General features: G+C 40.6%; 2 protein-coding genes across 2 annotated transcripts; both read right to left on the minus strand.

Annotated features, from left to right (window-relative positions):
- Positions 1-822: 822 nt before the first annotated feature.
- LOC115675843 (tricalbin-3) lies at positions 823-11,992 on the minus strand. The gene is made up of 9 exons (XM_030598624.2): positions 10,708-11,992; positions 8,285-8,526; positions 6,474-6,492; positions 5,497-5,699; positions 5,196-5,305; positions 5,012-5,110; positions 1,830-2,292; positions 1,636-1,745; positions 823-1,251 (listed from the first exon to the last, which is right to left on the minus strand). Exons 1-8 carry the CDS (start codon positions 11,526-11,528, stop codon positions 1,657-1,659), a joined length of 2,046 nt encoding a protein of 681 aa, XP_030454484.1. The 5' UTR covers positions 11,529-11,992; the 3' UTR covers positions 823-1,251; positions 1,636-1,656.
- Positions 11,993-13,625: 1,633 nt separating this feature from the next.
- On the minus strand, positions 13,626-18,232 carry LOC115675418 (uncharacterized). Its single transcript, XM_030598059.2, has 3 exons — positions 16,638-18,232; positions 15,426-15,865; positions 13,626-15,251 (listed from the first exon to the last, which is right to left on the minus strand). The coding sequence occupies exons 1-3, from the start codon at positions 18,069-18,071 to the stop codon at positions 13,769-13,771; spliced, it is 3,357 nt and encodes a 1,118-aa protein (XP_030453919.1). The 5' UTR covers positions 18,072-18,232; the 3' UTR covers positions 13,626-13,768.
- Positions 18,233-19,167: the final 935 nt, after the last annotated feature.

Consider the following 19,167-nt stretch of genomic DNA (forward strand, 5'->3'; position numbering starts at 1 on the left):
TTAATCTCCTAGAGTTGTCTTGATCGCAAGGTGCATTTTCAATGTGCCTCGTGATTAAGCGTGGACCAGGAACAAAGAGCTCGAAACTTCTCGGTCTGCTTTGCATATTCCGGGTGAATTTAGTGGGATGACCCTTGTAAATACCTCGTCTCGTGTTAATTTCCGTGGTATCATTGGCTAACCAATTGCGATCGTTCTCATGACATGACCCGGTAAAGTATTACCACACGTTCTCATGTCAAAAAGCTCCTTTTCTTATAATCGATTCTTCAACGTTCAGGTGTCGTCTCGGATTGGAAAACATTTGAGTAGGAGCCTTTCGAACAATTATGATATTCTCTTGTCGATTACGATGGAACCATCTCATCTATCTCTTCTCGTAAAGTAGAACCACATAAATCTACCATGTTCATGTTTTATTTCTGCAATTTATCTTTCGTTTGAATTGCTTCGTTTGTTCAGGCTTCTGCGATCGGAACAATAAGCAAATGAAAATACTCGCGATTAAATGATTCTGCCTACATAATTACTATTAATCACAATTTTGCATGTCTTACTTTCTTATGCTTTTGTAAAATATCGAAGACCATTACAGGGAAAACGAGCGGAGCGGAGGCAACACGGAGCGATTTATGGACACCTAAAACTCAAAAAAGCAACTCAATGAATTTAGTACATTTACTAAATTAAATATCAACAGTCATATCTGGAATACCCATGCGAGAATCACGCATGGCCCGCCATTTTCAATGGTTCAAATCCAGGTTTAATACATATAATACTCTAGTGTAATAATTTCTCCAAAACTCGAGAGAAAGCAAGTACATGTGAAATTTAATGAAGCTTTAGATTCCTCAAATACTGGAATTTTTTTAATCATACAATTGCCTGGCCTACATTTCAAGTGTTACAACCTTCTCATCTAATGCAGGAAACACAATAAATTTTCCTAACAATGCGTAAATCAACGACTCCGCCAATATTGCAGATTATTATCTTTCTAAGCTACTAATTCGCTAGTAATCAAGTTTGGGAAAAATGACTGTCACCTTGTCATATGAACAACGGACGCAGGTGAATCTTTAAGTTGCACAAAGTTGTAGACAAAATTTTTCCCGCCGCCATCACAATATTTCCTCTGTTAACAGCCATGAATTTACATAATGCGAGAGTAGAAGAATCCATTGAGAAAAGAATGTACTTAGCCAACTCCATCATTGGGACGTGAAAACAAGTGGACCATCGACCGGCCTGCCAAAAAAAAATCAGTTTCTAAGCATCTTCTGTAAATAAGAACACGAACCATTTTATACAATAAACATGATATGCATGTTCTTTGGATGATCAGCCTGTAGATACAATGCAAGTAAGAGGATGGATTCCTTTCACGTCCATGAAAACAGCTAGTCCGACACCCATATTACGCAGGTTTTGAATCTAAAACAGCAGACCTAACTGACCTATAAAAGAACAGCGAGTAAAGAACACCAAAGCTACCACAGAATCGCCATTCTTATTCAAAGAACATACATCTCCCATACCATTATATTGCAGTAAAGGACATAGCACAGGCAAAGTGGTTGGGAGGTTAATTAAAGTAGAATTACCTAATCAAAATGAACTAAAAAGTATTACCTTATCGACGTAGCTGCACAATCAAGGATTAAAGAAACCAGAACCACCAATGTTTAGAGCAATTAACACTGATATACTCGTTATGACTGCAAGCCAAAATAAAACTGATCCTGCAGTAAAATATTTTGAAAAAATCAAGAATTAGCCAATGCAAGCAAAGGGCTGCACTTGAGTACAATATCCAAACGCAATACCTCCAGATCCTCCCGAAGCACTGCTGGCATCAGAAGGTGAGGAGGATTCAGCATTAAAACCTCCCGATGGTACCCTTGACCCCGTCTTTGAGGCCTGATCTGGAAATCTACTGTTTGCAGATGCCACAATTCCTTGAAATTCTTCACTCACAATTAGTGCTGCTAACACATCCATGAATGATTCCTTATCTGTTCCACTTGAACTTGTTACCTCATCTGTTCCACTTGAACTTATCTGTCCATACGTACTACTTGACTCGTCAAAATCGGACTCATCATCCGAGACATCTATCTCCATAGATTCTAACATGGCTCTGTCGTCTTCTTCATCTTCAACATAACCTTTATATGTAAGTCGAAGTAGGAGCTCCCCCGAGGATCCCCTTCTAAACACTCCCCAACCTCCTTGCAAGACTACAACTCTATCTGTGGGTACAGTATCTTGGAGAGAGCCCAAGTCAACCTACAAATATAGTCCAAATTCAGAAAGATCTTCCGGATGAAAATGTGATACAATCGAGGAATGACTCAGTACAGGAGACTGACTAACTCGATGTTATTAGCAAGTCAATAAACTGTCATTATATGATTCAACTTTAGCTATGAATGCTATGAACAAGAAAATAACTATCTGGTGGATGAGAAAAAGGTGTAACTTGGTTGTCCCATCAGAAGATTTTACATATTTGAAGCTTGGTGGTAGCATTTTCACATCACGTACAAAATTTTAATCTCTGAAAAAACACCTAATGGAACTAGAATTCTTAATAACATTTGGCAAAGCCAAATATGGGTTGCATTGTGGAGGACAGAGTAAAAATTGAGCATGATTACCTGTATTACATGCCTAACTTTAAGATCTCGAGTGTTTGCTAAAGACATTCTGATAAATGCCTAGGTTCAGAAGAAGAAAGAGCAAGGCATATACCCAGTCCAATTTTCAGTCATTTAGGATCCATTTAGAGTTAAGATCAAGGATCTTTCCTAAAGCAACTTGAACTTCATACCAGAAAAAACATTTTTCTCTTCCTGTCACTTGACTCTATAGAGAGGCCATAAATGTGACCAAAGATCATTCTCACAAGAAAAGAAAAGACAAACCAAATTCTGAATTATCCTTAGAGACTAACATATCAATATCCTCAACAAGATTCACAGAGCATTCCACATCCAAATCCATTTTGAAGTTTGAGCTAAAATAAACTCAGGGCAGGATCTGATAATCACTGTTGAATGTTGACTTTTGTGCCCATCACTTGTGTAAATTTGGATCTCTCCAATTTACTAGGATCACAGTTTTCTACATTTCTATCCAGATTTGATCAAAATATAGCATTATCGGATGAAGTCCATATATCAACACGAACCAGCTGTTTCTTTTCCAATTCTTTTTCATTGTCCATAGCTATAATACTACAAACAGGTGTCAAGCCAGAACGATGATCCATAGTCATACTTTGATTCGAGAGGACATGTACAGGAAATCCCCACAACTTGTTCTTCACCAGTAGCACCTCTCATTCAGAGTCAAAGAACGGACTCAGTGCACCCATCGCTTGTCAAGTGCATACTAGATTACCCGTACTTAACTGAACTATAATCAGGGCAATACTCAAACGATGAAAAAAAAAATAAAGAACAAAACAAAATAATTACATTAATATGTAATTCAGCATCTGTCATGAGAAAAAAAAAGACAAGGATAGCCTCATTACTAAAGATTTAGGTTTGCATTACAAGACAAAGTGGCAGCAAAAACAGGTCCACAATGCTAAACCATCAGGCGTTATGCATCAAGTTTAAACCAACGTAAACAATCTTACACAGCATAGAGTAGAGCATTGGCTTCAAAGGAGCAAAAATTCAACCTTTGACACATATAGCAGACGCCAAACTCAAAGGAACTATGAAGGTAAGAAAAGTGGAAGCAGTTATGCAGAGGAGGCAATGACATGATATAATTAAAGCAGAACAGGTATCATAAATTATATGATATACTCTCCCTAAACTTATCCAGTTTATCCATCGTATATTTTAAAAAGTCCAATATAAAAGCTCAACAATATGTTTGTTAGAAGGGCTTAGGAGGGAAGAGAAAAGGTTCTAAAAATACAATCGTGTTTGGATGGAGGGAAAGTGACAGAGGGGAATGGTTGGGATGGATTAGGATAGACTAGGAGGGATTAGTCAGGCTAATTTAAATCCCTACAAATCTGTCCAGATATGGAGGGTTTCGGAGAGAGATTTGTGTATTAACAAATAAATGTATTCTCCTTTCTCACTCATACCCTTCTTTTACATCTATTTATAAGTATATAAAATGATATTAATGTCACAATGCATTCTTGATTTCGCCAGCATCCAAAAAAATATTATAACTTGATCCCTCAAAATCCTCTCTTCTTTTCTCTCATAATTATTTGCATCTCTTCCTTTTCTACTTTTAATAAGTCTAGTGAAATCCCAAAGATAAGCAAAGTGAGATACTTTGACACCCACTCTCACGTGTAAATTGGATTGAGAGTGGCACGTGGAATTGACAAACAAGGAGTCCAAGACGCAAAATATATTTGGGGGCGCAACCTGACTCCAATACAATGAGAGAGTCCAAACCAAAAGTTTAAGCAATTAGGGATAGAAGACCACATATATATAAACAGAATATAAACCTACACATAAGCGTCGGGGATCTAATACATGTTAGAAAGTCCAACCTAAAAACTTAAGCTGATAGGAAAGGAGACTACATGAATATAAGGCCTATTGAAACCTTATGAATAAGCAATGTGAGACACTTTAACAATTTAAAACCAAATCAATTTTGCATGACTTAGGAAAAAAGTGCAATAATAATGCAGCAATTTGTTAACCAGTTACTACGAAAAGCTAAGGCACTGTGAGATAAATGTCTAAAACTATAGATGTAGCCAAAAGTTAAGGGAAAGCTCATGATTGTTACAAGGATGCAATGGACCCAAGAAAACTAAGCTAAACAGCATGCATCCAAAAGAAGGCGGACCAAGTTGAGTAGGACCCTTGCAAATTCCGTTTTCAGATGCATACAAAAACATGAGGACAAAAGAGACCAAACTGCATCATAATAGTCACTTTTTCTTGCGCAGTACATTTCCACTACGAACTGCAAAATTATCATAGTGATACTGCTTTTATGGTTATTATACCTCAGCTGTACCAATAGTCAGATCTGCAAATCCAAGAGCATCCTTCACTTGAATATGCAGCTTTTGCTTTCTAGGATTTACAACGAGCATGTGAAAATCCTGCCAAATGATGTGATTATAGCGAGACATACCATGCATGTACGTGTATCATGCATAACTAGCAAACCAGCGCATGTAGCTTTACCTGATTCCAGATTGGCTCTCCAGGAGGCCCAATGACAGTGGTCTGGCTGTTCTTTTTACTTCTAATTATTTGATCCCCCAAGCTTAGGATAACATATGGATCAGTTTTGCCTGCCACCAGAGGGAAAACAGTGACATTTCCGATGCAGTAAAGAATGGCACAAATGACAATGAAGAGGTCCAATCTTGTATAACATACTAACAGAGTGAGTTTAATGCACAATTGCAATTAGAAAATTCTTGTACTGCCCATGACCAGCAGTAATAGCCATTACTAATAACAAGTACCAGGAAGTAATTACCATAGAGATAACTAAGTTTCCGAGCATCGACCACAGTCACAGATAACTCTCCAACATAATCCTTGTTTCCTTCATTCATCTCTCCAGATCTGAAATCATTTGTGACTGGACCAACTGCTTTTCCTTTCTGAAAATCTAAAACAATCTTCTTCGGTCTTACAAATAGCTTAGGCAAATCCTCAGTGAGAAGCTTTGTTAAAAACCTAAAACAAGTGCACGCAGATATTATTAGTCCAAAGCTCAACATATCTTCAAGTACACATGTGGGAACCAAAAAAAATAAGTATATCGCATCAAAGCTAGCATAAACAAAACCCTATGGATTACTCCAGCTCTATGACTATACAGTGTCACCTTCCTTTTACTCTTTTATGGGGCCAAAATCTAAAGTATCCCCTTTTTGACCATGCCTTTTTCTGAGACTGTTCTGCTAAGAACAGAAATAATATTAAGCTCTTAGTTGTTGAGCACCATATGTTCTCTTCCACCTATATCCTGCTCCTAATCAAGATGTAGTATCATGATTCAGGAATTTTACATTAATTTAGCTTTATGACCATTACTCGTTTCTCTAAACCCGTAAAACTTCGGTGGAATATCAACCTTATGACAAATCTTCGTGCTACCAAGTACTGAATTCGCAGATTGACATGCAGTTTATGCAGTCTTATGACATTCAATAACATGAAAAAAAGTGAAGAAGCCAACTTTGGACGTCCAACATTCCACATGCTCAACGTGCCTTGATCAGGTGACACCAAGGAAAACCCCAAGTTCTTAATAGTTCCATTTCAACTTGTTTAATAACATAAAATCATGCTATGGACATGTGACATCCACCTTGACTCTGAATACAGTTGACAAATGTTCAGCCAAAAAAGAAAATGCCCAGTTGAAAAAAATAAAAATAAAAAAAAATCAATCCCTTCACAGATTATACAACAGAATGTAATGGTTAAAGTCAAGATTCAACTTACATGGAAAGAACAGGAATTGCTGGTTTTTGCACCACCCATGCAGAAAAGAAAAGGCAAAAAAGAATATAAATCAGTGTCTGTAAGCCTGCAAACTTTCATTATGCAAGAGTACAGCAGAATTTCCTTGTAAAAATGCAAATTTAACATTATCACAGCAGGTAAGTTTGACAAACCATGTCTGAGCTCAGATTTCATACTCCATTAACATGTCTGTACAATGTCCACAAGATTCGAGTACTCATATTTTAAAGTTTTTATTACATCTTTGTAATCTGACTGTAACAAGAGAATAGCAGGAAGCAATCTACTACTACTCTAGCTAATTTTGTCTGAATTCCCAGGAGATCAAGAGAAGGCTTTGTAATAATATAAACAGATATGAAAAGAATGTAGGCTCATCATGTAATAAAACTCCTAGCTGTCATCAAATGCCAGCAGAACCAGAGTCGCAAGAAAAGAGCATTAGCAAATCAGGACTTCTCCCTTGATAAATAAGTAAATCTTAAAAAAAGAGCACCATGGAGTTGCAAGCCAGATTAGAAGAAAAATTATAGCAAGGAATCCAGAAATCATCAAAGAAAGTAGCTTCATGTGGCTTCTTTTGAACTGTTATCCTATCGTGCCCATCATATAGCTTGCAGTGCACCCCGGGTCTAGCTCAAAAACAAACTGATTATTGACCTCAGTTTCAATAACACGAGCAGTATTAAATTGTGAAAGGAACCACTTCAACACTGAAAGAGAGGCGATCTGAATTGTGTAGGTTATATTTAAAAAGTCGCTCGATGGAGAATAATCAAATACAGGAATTAAAGTTTTGCTTCATTTTACACCAAACAAAGTAGATTTAACTGATTTTTTTGCCTTGTGAATGTATCCTATCTTGAGAGACAATCTCGAGCTTAAAGGAAGAAGATGTCTTTAAGACCAAAATGTGCTTCCTTGTGGCCTGAACTAATACTGCATCATGGCCGGCTGTGATTTGGAACTACAAAAATGTTTTTCCAATCATTATTGTGGAGCATCTTAGAGGGCAGTTAAGTATCTATGCCCAATTCCAATGCCAAACCAGTGATTCCAGAATACTCATAACAACTTTTTTCACACTATAAGAGGTTAATTGAAATTCCTGCTCTTATAACCAATTGTTATTATATTGTGAACTATGATCAGGGTCATTGTTGTAAGTCAGTAACATTTAGTCCCTGTGTAGCTCCCATGGGCAATACAACAGATAAGAATTGGCAGCAGGTTTATAAATGTTAGGTTTTCCGTGATGTGTCAAACAACAGCAAAGGCATGGCCTATGGAAGAAAATTAACTAATGTGACAAATAACTATAACACATTTCACTTTTCTAGCTTTTGGAAGCTTATCTCCCAAGTGCAAGTCCTTTCACTATAAATTCATTGACAATAATTGGAATGTAAGCATGTCGTTGGTCAGTGTCTTAGATAGGGACCGATGTACCATTTTATGGGTTAGCATGGTCTGAAGATCAGTCTCAAGATATATGCATGGAATTCCAAATCCAAGCACCAGCTAGTGGGCCCCAAAAAAAAAAAACCAGCCCCAAGTGGGACAGTGATAGACTATGAACAAACTGAGAAGTCAACTTCTCATCGCCAGGAATGAGATATACATTCTCAAATATGTAAATTCTAATATATCTTGAACTTTTTGTTCTTGATGTAATTCATGAACCGCTCGGCCTTGGGTTTTGCTCAACATCAACACATTCAGGAATATGCTCATAAATGCAACACGTAATGAACAGGCAACAGCTAAAGGCATTAAAAGTTGCAACATACCCATCAAATTGAACAAGCGGAATGGTGAAAGTTCAAATTTGATCTTTGGAAGTGAAACAAAAGCCCATGAAACAGCTCCCACCCAAGGTTCTGTTGGTATCAATCGCAATTTAACCCAAAGTTCCCCATCAATATCAAAGTCCCGAACGCCAACTGGCACAACGATTGGGATGATACCAAATTTTAGCGAGAGCATTAAAAGCATGCGGGCACCACCAGTATAGCGAAGGCCTATTTGGTACCTGCATAAATAATGGTAACAAACAATTACTTCTACTAGATATTAAAATATTATTGAGAACAAAAGGAAATTCATGCTCAAATCCAAAAGACAAAGCAAATATACAAGTGGATCGATTTGCCAGTAAAAGATAATTCCATCGCACCAGAAAATACTCACCAGAATTCCTTTACTTTCATCAGCTAAAATTTTTAAGTGTAACTAGAAATGTCATAGGCCTAGATAGTATTTGCCAGAAAATAACGATGTCATGCAGGAATAAATTCTAAACTAGTTAGCGACAAATCTAAAGGGAAACTAGTAGTCATGACCCAATTAACTAAATAGTTAACACTCTCATCTTTCAAAGTCAAATCACCTGACAGAACTTGTCCTCAATTACGTCAGCTATATCAGCAATCGTATTAAGAATTAAACATATCTTTACGAAGGTTCAAGCTCACAAAATGGAATTTGGTGGTAGCAAAGGGCTCTCATTGATTAGGTTTCCAAACAATCAGAACTGACAAAGTACCACAGACTTTAGAGGATGTAAGGATGACCAGTACATGGCAGGGGCATGTAAAGGTTGTACTGGAGATTATCCAGCATTCCATTCTTCATAGACAATTCAAGCAATAAGCATCACCCTCCTGTCTAATGAAACAGTGATGCATGCAAAGATAAACCAAACCCTAGATCTCCAATGTCTCAAACAGTAACTCAGTGATATCCACAACTTAATGTTGGATAACTGACTTCCACTATATTCTACGTGTGGCAGCAGGTAAGCAATGCACATGAACAAGCCAAGATTGCTTCAAAACTACACTTCAACACCTCAAATTTCCTTTGAAATTCTCACGGTTTGCGTTTAAGTTAGCAGAAAGAAAATAATGACAGTCATGAAATCATAATTCTCTCAGTCAAAGTGACCTCTCCATGATACTTGCCCTTCCTGTAGATCTAAAGGCTCCTGGAATACATTGACAACCCCTCTATCCCAATACTCTATCTTTACAATAGAGAAACATACATAGTCAACATTAGCTAATTCAATAGTGGATGCTATGCTCTTTTTTTATAAGAAGAAGAATATGAAACAACCGCTCAGATATTAATGGGCACTAATTTGTCCTTGAAACAACCTCATATTTCTAAGGGCAAAACATAAGTTAGATGAAAGTAGCATTCAGCTATCACCGTCCCATATCATGACTGTAGGTCTATTAATGATCTTGCAAATCTATCAGTATATTAGTTAACCAATCCTTCGTTCAATAGCTACTTGCTTCTAAGATATATACAAGCGACATGCTTCTAAATGTTCTCTTCACTCAGCAGTTTGGCAAGTTCTTGTACAACAATTGACTGGAAAATATTCTCCATTTCAGAGTCTGACAAGACTCTAAAAACTGAACTCAAGCTTTTAATGTTTCATATCATGGTTCTAGTAACATATAAACCTCAATAAATCTGTCTCTGCATCCGTCCAGGTAAGTTAACAAAGAGATCATTAACTGATGTTTCCAATCTTCAGAAGGATCCTCAGAGGGCTGTCTACAAGAGCTCACTTCCTGTTACACTATTTCTTTTCATTTAAGATGTCAAAGTTGGCGATGTTCAACACATGATTAAACTCATGCAGCTTGAGACTTCTATCACAGCACGAAAACACCGGTGGTCAAATAAATCGCCAGCATTCAAATCACATTAAGATGAGAGTCACCACCAACATCATTTCTGACCCAAGAAAGTTCTGTCCGATAGCAAAAAAATCTTCATGCCTTGGCAGGCCAGTCGAGAACAGTATGAACTTAAATTTGACTGGGACCAATGAGAAGACTGAATATCAAGGAACTCAAATTTCAAATAAGATGGTTCGAGACAAATGAAGGACATCAAATTGGATGCGACTTGTGGAAAAAACAGAATGTTCATGAATTGTTAGAGGCACATATGTGGCTGAAATAGTTCAGATACTTAATCCCAAAGGCGTTTCTAAGACAATATATGTATAACATAGATATAAAGTGCTCTGCCATATCTAGTTTATACAAGAGATCACAACCACGACCGTTGAAAGGATATGAAAAGAAGACGCAACTTCTCTATCAAGCTAAAGGCATGATTAACTGAAACAACATACACATGATAATAGATGTTCATTATTAGAAATAATATGAAGTCTCAGAACACTTACTGCAAGTCATTAACGCGACGTGAAGTCCTACGTTCGACATTTCTGACCGACAATGGCTCGTCCCCCAGTGAGAACTGCTTAATTTCAACCCTCTCAACATAATCAGGCTTCTTCAAGTTATCAATGACGGGTTGAAGCAGCCCAATAATCCAATTCTCGATCCCACCTCTATAAACCTTCCAAAGCTTCCCCAACACCATGTTCACCCACTCGACAGATTCTTTCCTCTGCAAATCCTTCTCCAGGAACAACGAAAAGCTCGCGGGCACCTGCGGCCACACGCCACGCCTGATCTCATCGGCCCCCGCCTTATTCCTTTTTCTCGAGGTCCATAGCTTATCGAAAGCAACGCCAACAAAGAAAAAGAAAACAAACAAGCCCACTATGTTCCTATTAATCGGGGGCGAAGGTATCGGGTGTAGCACCCCGAGCTGCGTTCTGAGCTTATCCACAATGGGGTCCTCCCGGAAGTTGGTGAAATTCGAACCCATTTGGATGGACGCCTCTCCGGGCAACTCCTCGCTGTGCAACTCATTGGTCAACCTCTTGACCACGAGATTCTTGGCACCCCTCCTGGCCGAACTAGCAATGTCCACACTGAAACCGCGGTTCCCACCGTCGGAGGGAATCACGCAAGCCCGGAAACTCCATCTCCTCCTGCTCAACGACCCGGGCGGGAATCTCCCCTTCCTCCTCTTATTAGAGAAAGCAACGGGCGGGGCGCGGAGGGCCTCACCGCCGCACGGGCAGACCACCCGGGCGAAGGAGGAGGCCGGCGAGAACCCGAAGCTCGCGGAGGAGGACGAGGGCTGCGGAATCATTTGGCGGCGCGGAGGAACTCAGGGCCCCGGGCGGCGAAGCGCGGGCGGGAGGGGCGGCATTGGCCAGGGACATGAATTCCCCGCGGCGACGGCTCTATCGGGCCACCGGTGGGAAGCGGCCGGCGGCGAGGCTCGGGGCGGGAGGAGGAGGAGAAGGGAAATCAGGAGCGGATTCTGGAGAGCTTGAGGCGACTCCGGAAGTCCGAATCCATGTACACAGAGCGAGAGGAAGGTGCGTGTGGAGGTGGTATGGAACGTGAAGCTCGTGGCTGGGGCGAGGAGAGGTTTGAACTTTGAATTGAATTTCAACCAGAAAAGGAGGTTGGTTTGGGTGTGGGTGGGCTGACGACGATGCAGCGCATTAGCTTTTGCGATGCCTGATATCCTCCAGCGCCGGCCTCAAAACCACAAAGAGAAAGTACGTCTGCCTTGGTACCATATCAAAAAGCCACTCCCCCCACATTTCGAGGTGCTGCGATAAATCTGTTCCCTTTGCTTTTGTTTTTTTTTTTTTTAGGACAATTGTACACATGGGTCGGTCGGAGCAGCAGACACGCTTCTTCTTCCTCCTCACTTTTCTCCGGTCTCTTTCCGGTCTTTCTTCTCTTTCTTTCTTTTTTTCTTTTTAAATTATGAGTAATTATAACATACTTCGCTAATGTATTGTCCATTTTTTTGATTCCTACAACTATTGATCTACAAAAAATATTAAGAAAGCCTTCCTTGGATAGATTGTGAGTACCCAATTCGTCGCAATCCTTACCACGAGAGTCTCACTTAAGACCCACTCAGTGCCACGTCACTGCCACCCTACGGGCGAACCGGCCGTTTAAGCACTCGAATTGCATAGGAAAACAAACACTAGAAATAACGTGATGCACGGTGGGCATATGAGCGAATCAGCTAAAATCCGACAGGGCGAGTTTATGTATTCGTAGGATCTCGTCCACGAGAATGAAAAATTGAACGTATTTTGAAGATGAATTTACCATGTGCGGGCCAAGTAGCTTAGTATGTTTGGTTTGCGTCAGCAATGCGACAAACACAGAGCAGTTGTTTCACGAGAAAATAATATGGTGACCAAGTTACGTGAAAGACACCGTCACTTGAACACCTTATCATATTCAAACCAAATGTTTGACCACTTAGTCAACCTAGTATTTACGTAAAACACAGAGCTTAGTATGTTTGGTTTGCGTCAGCAATGCGACAAACACAGAGCAGTTGCTTTACGAGAAAATAATATGGTGACCAAGTTACGTGAAAGACACCGTAACTTGAACACCTTATCATATTCAAACCAAATGTTCGATCACTTAGTCAACCTAGTATTTACACATCCTTCTTAATACTAAAAACCCGTGCAATCTCCTCGTTTCCAGTTTGGCATTACACCAAAATATCACCGCTCATAATGATTTCGTCGGCACCGTCATGACCACAATAGTTCCGATGTCAAGAGAGGTGATGGGCAGTGGCCTAAAGAAATCGCCTCTCGACTCGAACTCCTCATGCGCACCATTTTGGTATTTGAGTTGCAGAATTTGGCTTCCATGGTTTTTTTTATCTCCCTCTAACCTTCATCCAATAACCACAAACGCAGAGATTTTGCTCCCAATAGCTTTCTCAATACATGATATCCTTTTTCCAGAAATCATAATGTACAATCCGAATACTACTAATCCGTAAGATACATAGACAAGAAACCAGACCAAATTTGAAGCAACACCCGACTTACCAATAATAGCGAGCATTATACCAAATGGGAAGAGGATGGAACTATGTCGACATGGCCACGACAATATGCAACAATCAATCATAATTACAATTAGACACTCCCAGATCATCAGGCATATCGTTTCTGAATTATTGTCACCAGACAGCAAAAGAATGGGAGTCCCGAGATGAGGGATGCATGAGCTTCGCAAAGAATTAAACAAGATGGACCTTGAGGTAGTCTCTCCCTATGACGGCCAGAAGCATTGAGAGAATCGGAAACAGAGATCGCTTCGGACTTCGAGTTCGAATCCATCGAAAACATCAGAACTCAAGGATCTCAACCTTGCTGTCGTATTTGCGGGACAGATTATTCAGGGAGACCAAAAACCCTCCTTTCTTTTAAATTAAGGAACGAAAAAATTGGGAGAGAGCATTTACAACAACAGGCGGATTATCTTACAGTGGCACAAAGTAGAGTCATCAAGAATCTAGACGAACTCGCCATTAGGACAAAACTTCTCCTACGCCAAATAGAGAGCTTCCAAATAATCATCAATGTAAGCCAGGCATGGCCAGTGGTCAGTTCTTATTCTAACCAAAGTCGAAGCATCAGATACTTCCATTTGCAAAAGAAGATGGTACCTTGGTGGAAGAAATATGAGGATATGGATGCAGCCCATGTTTCTGCTGGTATAGTTGGCATAGGTTTCCCTGTCATCCTCCTCATCAGTGTACTTGAGTTGAAGTGGACCCTCAAAATTGACACTTGCAAGGGTAGCGTCATCGGAAATATCCAGAACAGAATCCTTCCAGATGATATCTTTAATAACTCCGCCGTCTTTCACAAGATCTGAAAGCGGTTCTCCGGTTACTTTTACAACAAAAGGAGCGAGGTACCGTTCAGTGGATTGGATCATAGAGGATGCAGGGACCTCCAGTAGCTTGACTGATCGGGTTCCACTGATTGCAGCGACGCCTTTACCTCCTTTCAGAGGAAAGGTCTCCCGTCCAAAGTTGGAAGAACCGTCACATGCCTCCCAGAGGGATGTGAACAAGTCAGAGTAATAAAGAGGAACTGAGCTGTCGGGGATGTCAGATGGGGTAATAGCCTTGAGAAACATGTCTTCTATGCCCACAGAGATACTATGCAGCTGTCCCCGAATGATTTGACCATTGGCCGAATTAGTTTCAAGAAAAACATCCACCATCCCGGGAGTCGGTTCTCGAGGTTCTAATTCTATTGTAACAGAAGCTCTAAAGCTATCATCTTCATGGGCACCATTTTCTACAGCATGAACATCTGAGTTAACTTTCTGGACAGAAGAATCATTTTTCTTTGGAGGCTCTCCAAGAAGGAATGGTATGCGAAATAGTGGAATAGACCCATATGGTGCTGAAGAAGAAAACTTGAGTACAGTCGCATATATTGCTGGAAGTGCATCCGCTGCATTTGGATTATCTGAAGGAGAACTAAATCCCCATATCCGACTGAAGGGATCAGATTCAAATCTCAAACAACATGAGATTTTGACCTTAATCCCCGGCATATGTCTAAAATCAGGAATACTTGAGAAATGCCTCCTCAGAGTTCCTAACATTTCCGAAATCTTGGCATCCATAACCCGTAGTGGTTCCAGCTGTTGTTCGACGTTTAAGCTTTCAGAAGAAATTGGTTCATCAGAAGTGATGCCAATCACTGCATCATCAAATTTTGGTTCGCTATCCTTAATGCCTACTATAGACTCAGCCTTTGCATTTCCAAAACCCAAATTAGCCAAAGACAATGACCACGATTGTTTTACAAGTAAAGGTACCACACGCTCAAGGTGTACGTAAGCAGAGATATTTCTAGATTTCCTAGGGTCATGAGGGAGTCTTGGAGCCTGCACATTGAAAAATGTGTCAGATTCTCCAGATGGAGTCATGGTAGGTAGCTGCTCCCCAAGTTTCAGCAGTTCTCTGAGCTTCTTACCAGGTACGCATACCAACATTCTTAGATAGATCCTGCACAATGCCCATAGGACCATGAGCCCAACATGTATTGGATGAAGTTAAGAACATGAAAATAACATGTATCGATCCCACACCCAATTTTATGACACACGGTACAGTAAACAAAACTGATTGAGCTGGAAGCACAGAAAAGGAAAAGAATGCATCTTTTTTTTATCCCCATACCTTGCATTATCACGAACCTCCAAATCAGGGAAGTAAAGGCAGGTAGATGCAAGGAGACGAGATAGTCTGAGGAACAATCTAGAACTGTGGTGATGCATCATCATTGTCCTACATATTCCAAGAACCTTAATTCCTTGTGACCAAGATCTTAAGCCAGTGTCGGGGCCATGTTTCTTGACAAGGAAAATGACTAAGTTGGTAAGAAGTTCTAGAAGTCCACGAGGGGGGATCGTGATATTTCCAGCAATTTTATCAAATATCGCAAAGTAGGCGACTAGTTTATAATCTACACTGACTTTTGGAAGCAAACGCTCATCTAGTGTCTGGAGCAGTCGCTCTCCCAACCAACAGTGCTTATTACAGCCCAAGAATCTGTTGACGAAGGAAACGATAGTGGGAACTAACTGCTGAAACTCCATAGTCATCTCCACGATCATCCCCTAAAATATGAGAAAGCATTAAAACAATGTGAAAACACCTCGCTTGGATGAAAACTTGCCATCATTGTGCGATAGTATGATGTCCAAAGGGGATGGAGTAAGAAAAAAAATCAAAGGAAGATTGACAATATTAAATCAAACACTGTATTGAAGTATTGCTAATACAAATAGTTATTCATAATTCATATATCTTAAACTCATGAATCATCTTCACTTTACAACCACCAAGCAATCCCATTCACTACCTGTAACTGACTCGGTAGTGCATGCAAAGCACTAGAATTAGCAGCCTCAAAACCAAAACTCTAGAAAGAGAATAACTCAGTATGTTATTGGTCCCTTTTTAAAGAAGGAAAAATACTTCGTAGAGCGTATATTCTAAGGTCGTAGTTTTTTTCTGAAACTAGAAGCCGCAATTTATTAAATGTTTCAAAATTCCTTTCAAGCACAAGCATCGTCATCTCCAAGAGAAGAAAGTTCCATTAAATATGCATTCTTTCAGGCAATTAGTGATATACTGCTATGAAAGATAAAAATCATCTCATAAAATTGACCTCTCTCAAGTAGTAACAACAGGCATCCGCTTGAGGTTTTGTTTTCCCTTTTAGTTTTTCCTATGCAAATGCTTGAAATTATCTTTAATATAAACCTGTCATATGAAATCCAGCTTATATGAGTGATGCACGATAAACAGACGTAGAGGCAGAGTATGGCCATAACACAAAGAAAGGAAGAAATGGGATGAAGTGGGAAATCTGAAGCATTACATTACCTGCAAAAAACGGAAGATCGTGGATTCCAAAAGCATTTTCGCTTTGATGGAATCATCGACGGAAAGGGAGAGCGTGCCTATTAAGAAATTATACAAGGTGCGAAATGCCACCGCAGTTTCTGTGCTCCATGGAGGCATCCATTTAAAAGCAGATACAGAGACAAGACCATCCTTGAATAGTTTCACCACAGACAATGAATCCGCTTGCGAGACATCCTCAGAATTTTGGCTTCCAAGACACAATGAGCACAAGGCAAGAAGGTCGAGCTTCAGTGCCTTCACAGCAAGAGGATCAAAAACAGTTGGATAGAAGCTTGAAGCCATATCAACAACCATGTTCTTTCTCTCAACTACACGATTCGACATGCCACTGAAAAATCCCAATAACCAATGAAGGGCAAGCATCCGAAACACCGGATGACCTTGTGCTTCCCTTGAAACTGAGACAAGCCGACGAGCAATTTTATGCTCTTGTCCATCAAAAGCATCTAAGAAACGTAAATACAACATCAGAACCATGTGGCAAAGCACAGGATCATAGGAATAAATCATGCTGAAGAACTGGACCTTCAACATTGAAGCCTGCAACTCCAAAGCAACCGCCACGGGTATTATCATATGCATAAACTCCATCATCCCACAAGGGGTGAGAATTTGCGGCCATTCAAGCAAAAACGCCATGGCCCTCCTCAGTTCCTTGTAATTCAAAGCCGAAACCTCCCTTGTCGGACCCAACACCCATTGAGGCAAGTTAAACGGAACCAAAGGGACCGAAGTGTTCAAGATCGACACGTCGACCTTACGAGTCACGATATCGTGGATTACCTGAGCGAAGAGCAGAATGTAGCTCTGCGACGCGTGCGTGCGCTCGCTCTGACACAAGCTCCACAGGTGCCCTGCGATCTCGGCCAACAAGCAAGGCCAATTCCTCTCCAACTGCCTCAAGCACTCGCAGGCCACCGCCCTCGTCTGCCGGTCCGGCCCGTGATTCGGCCGATTGACGATGGCCAGCAGCAATTCGACCAAGCTCGCGAGGTCGCGAGCGCACTGCTCCTCGCCGCCCAAACCGTCCACCACGGAGACGAAGATCGAGGCGGTGGACACCATCACCTGCTCCTTGAGCGCGTACGTGGCGAAGGCCGGATCGAGCGGCGACTGGACGACGGAGCGGAGGGCCTCCACGAGGCGGCCCAGGAGCTGGGCCCGGGAGGCGGGGACGAAGAGAGCGTCGGCGAACTCCTCGAGGAAGACGAGGAGGGAGTGCTTGAGGGCGAGGGGGAGGTCCCGCCGGAGGAGGGAGGAGACGGCGAGGTCGGCGACGGAGGCGGCGGGGTGGGCGGAGGTCCAGGTCTCGCGGCCGTGCTGGAAGTCTTCGATCAGGGACTCCCACTCCTGCGGGGAGAGGGGCTTCAGCGGCGGCTTGTCGGCGGACATGGTGGCCGGCGGGAGAGAGCTCAGGAAACCCTAGCGTCTCATCGGAGGGAGAGAGAGAGGGGAAACTGCAGGAGGTGAAGCTGGGCAATGAGCTTCGACGGAGGAGGCTGCAGAGAGAGACGGGGACGAAATCAAGATCCGTTACTGCTTCGCCATGATTGCTCTGGCTCGTGGCCGCGGGGATCAAAATGGCAAAAGAGGAATTTCACCTTCAGCTCTTTCTTTTTTTTTTCTTTTTTTTAATCGCGGTTAAAAAATAATGGATTTTTATTAGGTTCAATTTTTGTGGTAAGAATGTTTCTGCATATTTATCGTTGGATATTATAACACGCGGTACTTCAAAATAATCTCACAACTAAATTCGTTCACGTGTCGTTCAACCAGCGATGAATATGTGTAAAAAAAAAAAAACTTTACACTGGCTCGTGAATCTAATAAATATAAAAAAAAAAGAATATCTAATTTTAAATTTTCATTGAATATTCCGTATGCATAAAAGATGATATAGGTGATTGGCATGCGGACGAATTCGATTAAACAATTCTCTCTACATAAATGTGTCGAGTAAAATGATGAATGTGTAAAAGGTTTTTCTCGTTGACTATGAATTTTTTTAACGATTCCATACATTTTACATAGTCTATTTCTAAAACCACATCGCTTTGATCTAAAGTTTCGTAGGAGTATGCTCTAACTTTCATATTTGGCTCACATTTTCTTGTAATCTTGAATTTATGCAATATGGATAAGTTCTTAATATATGATATAATTGAATAAAAAATAAAGAAAAAGGATCGGATAAATAAAATTATTAAAAGGTGAAAATCCTATATCCATCTACAGAAAGGGGAGTGTCTGGGGAGAGCGATTGCCATGATGATCAGATCTAATGCAAATCTAAGATTACAAAATAAGGGTGCGTTTGTTTCGCGAAAAATGTACCATTTCTGGAAATACTTTTCAGGAAAATGAGTTCATTTTTCGATGTTTGGCTAAAACCTAAAAAAGACTCGGAAAGTATTTTCAGTTGATTGGTGAGAAAAATCTCATCGTGAAAATTATCAAAAAATTTTGTATTTTTTAAATTATTTGTTAT

Source organism: Syzygium oleosum, unplaced genomic scaffold, assembly GCF_021117445.2.
Source record: "Syzygium oleosum isolate NSW1041296 unplaced genomic scaffold, Sole_v2.1 Sole_v2.07, whole genome shotgun sequence".
Classification (NCBI taxonomy): domain Eukaryota; kingdom Viridiplantae; phylum Streptophyta; class Magnoliopsida; order Myrtales; family Myrtaceae; genus Syzygium; species Syzygium oleosum.

Excerpts from the sequence above, each read along its gene's own strand:
- LOC115675843 (XM_030598624.2), bottom strand. The coding sequence starts at position 11,528 with ATGATTCCGCAGCCCTCGTCCTCCTCCGCGAGCTTCGGGTTCTCGCCG. Across the intron at positions 5,111-5,195 it reads GAGAGCCAATCTGGAATCAG|GATTTTCACATGCTCGTTGT; the intron begins GTAAAGCTACAT and ends ATCATTTGGCAG. Across the intron at positions 1,746-1,829 it reads TGCTTCGGGAGGATCTGGAG|GATCAGTTTTATTTTGGCTT; the intron begins GTATTGCGTTTG and ends ATTTTACTGCAG.
- LOC115675418 (XM_030598059.2), bottom strand. The coding sequence starts at position 18,071 with ATGTCCGCCGACAAGCCGCCGCTGAAGCCCCTCTCCCCGCAGGAGTGG. Across the intron at positions 15,866-16,637 it reads CGATCTTCCGTTTTTTGCAG|GGGATGATCGTGGAGATGAC; the intron begins GTAATGTAATGC and ends CTCATATTTTAG. Across the intron at positions 15,252-15,425 it reads GAGGTTCGTGATAATGCAAG|GATCTATCTAAGAATGTTGG; the intron begins GTATGGGGATAA and ends GGCATTGTGCAG.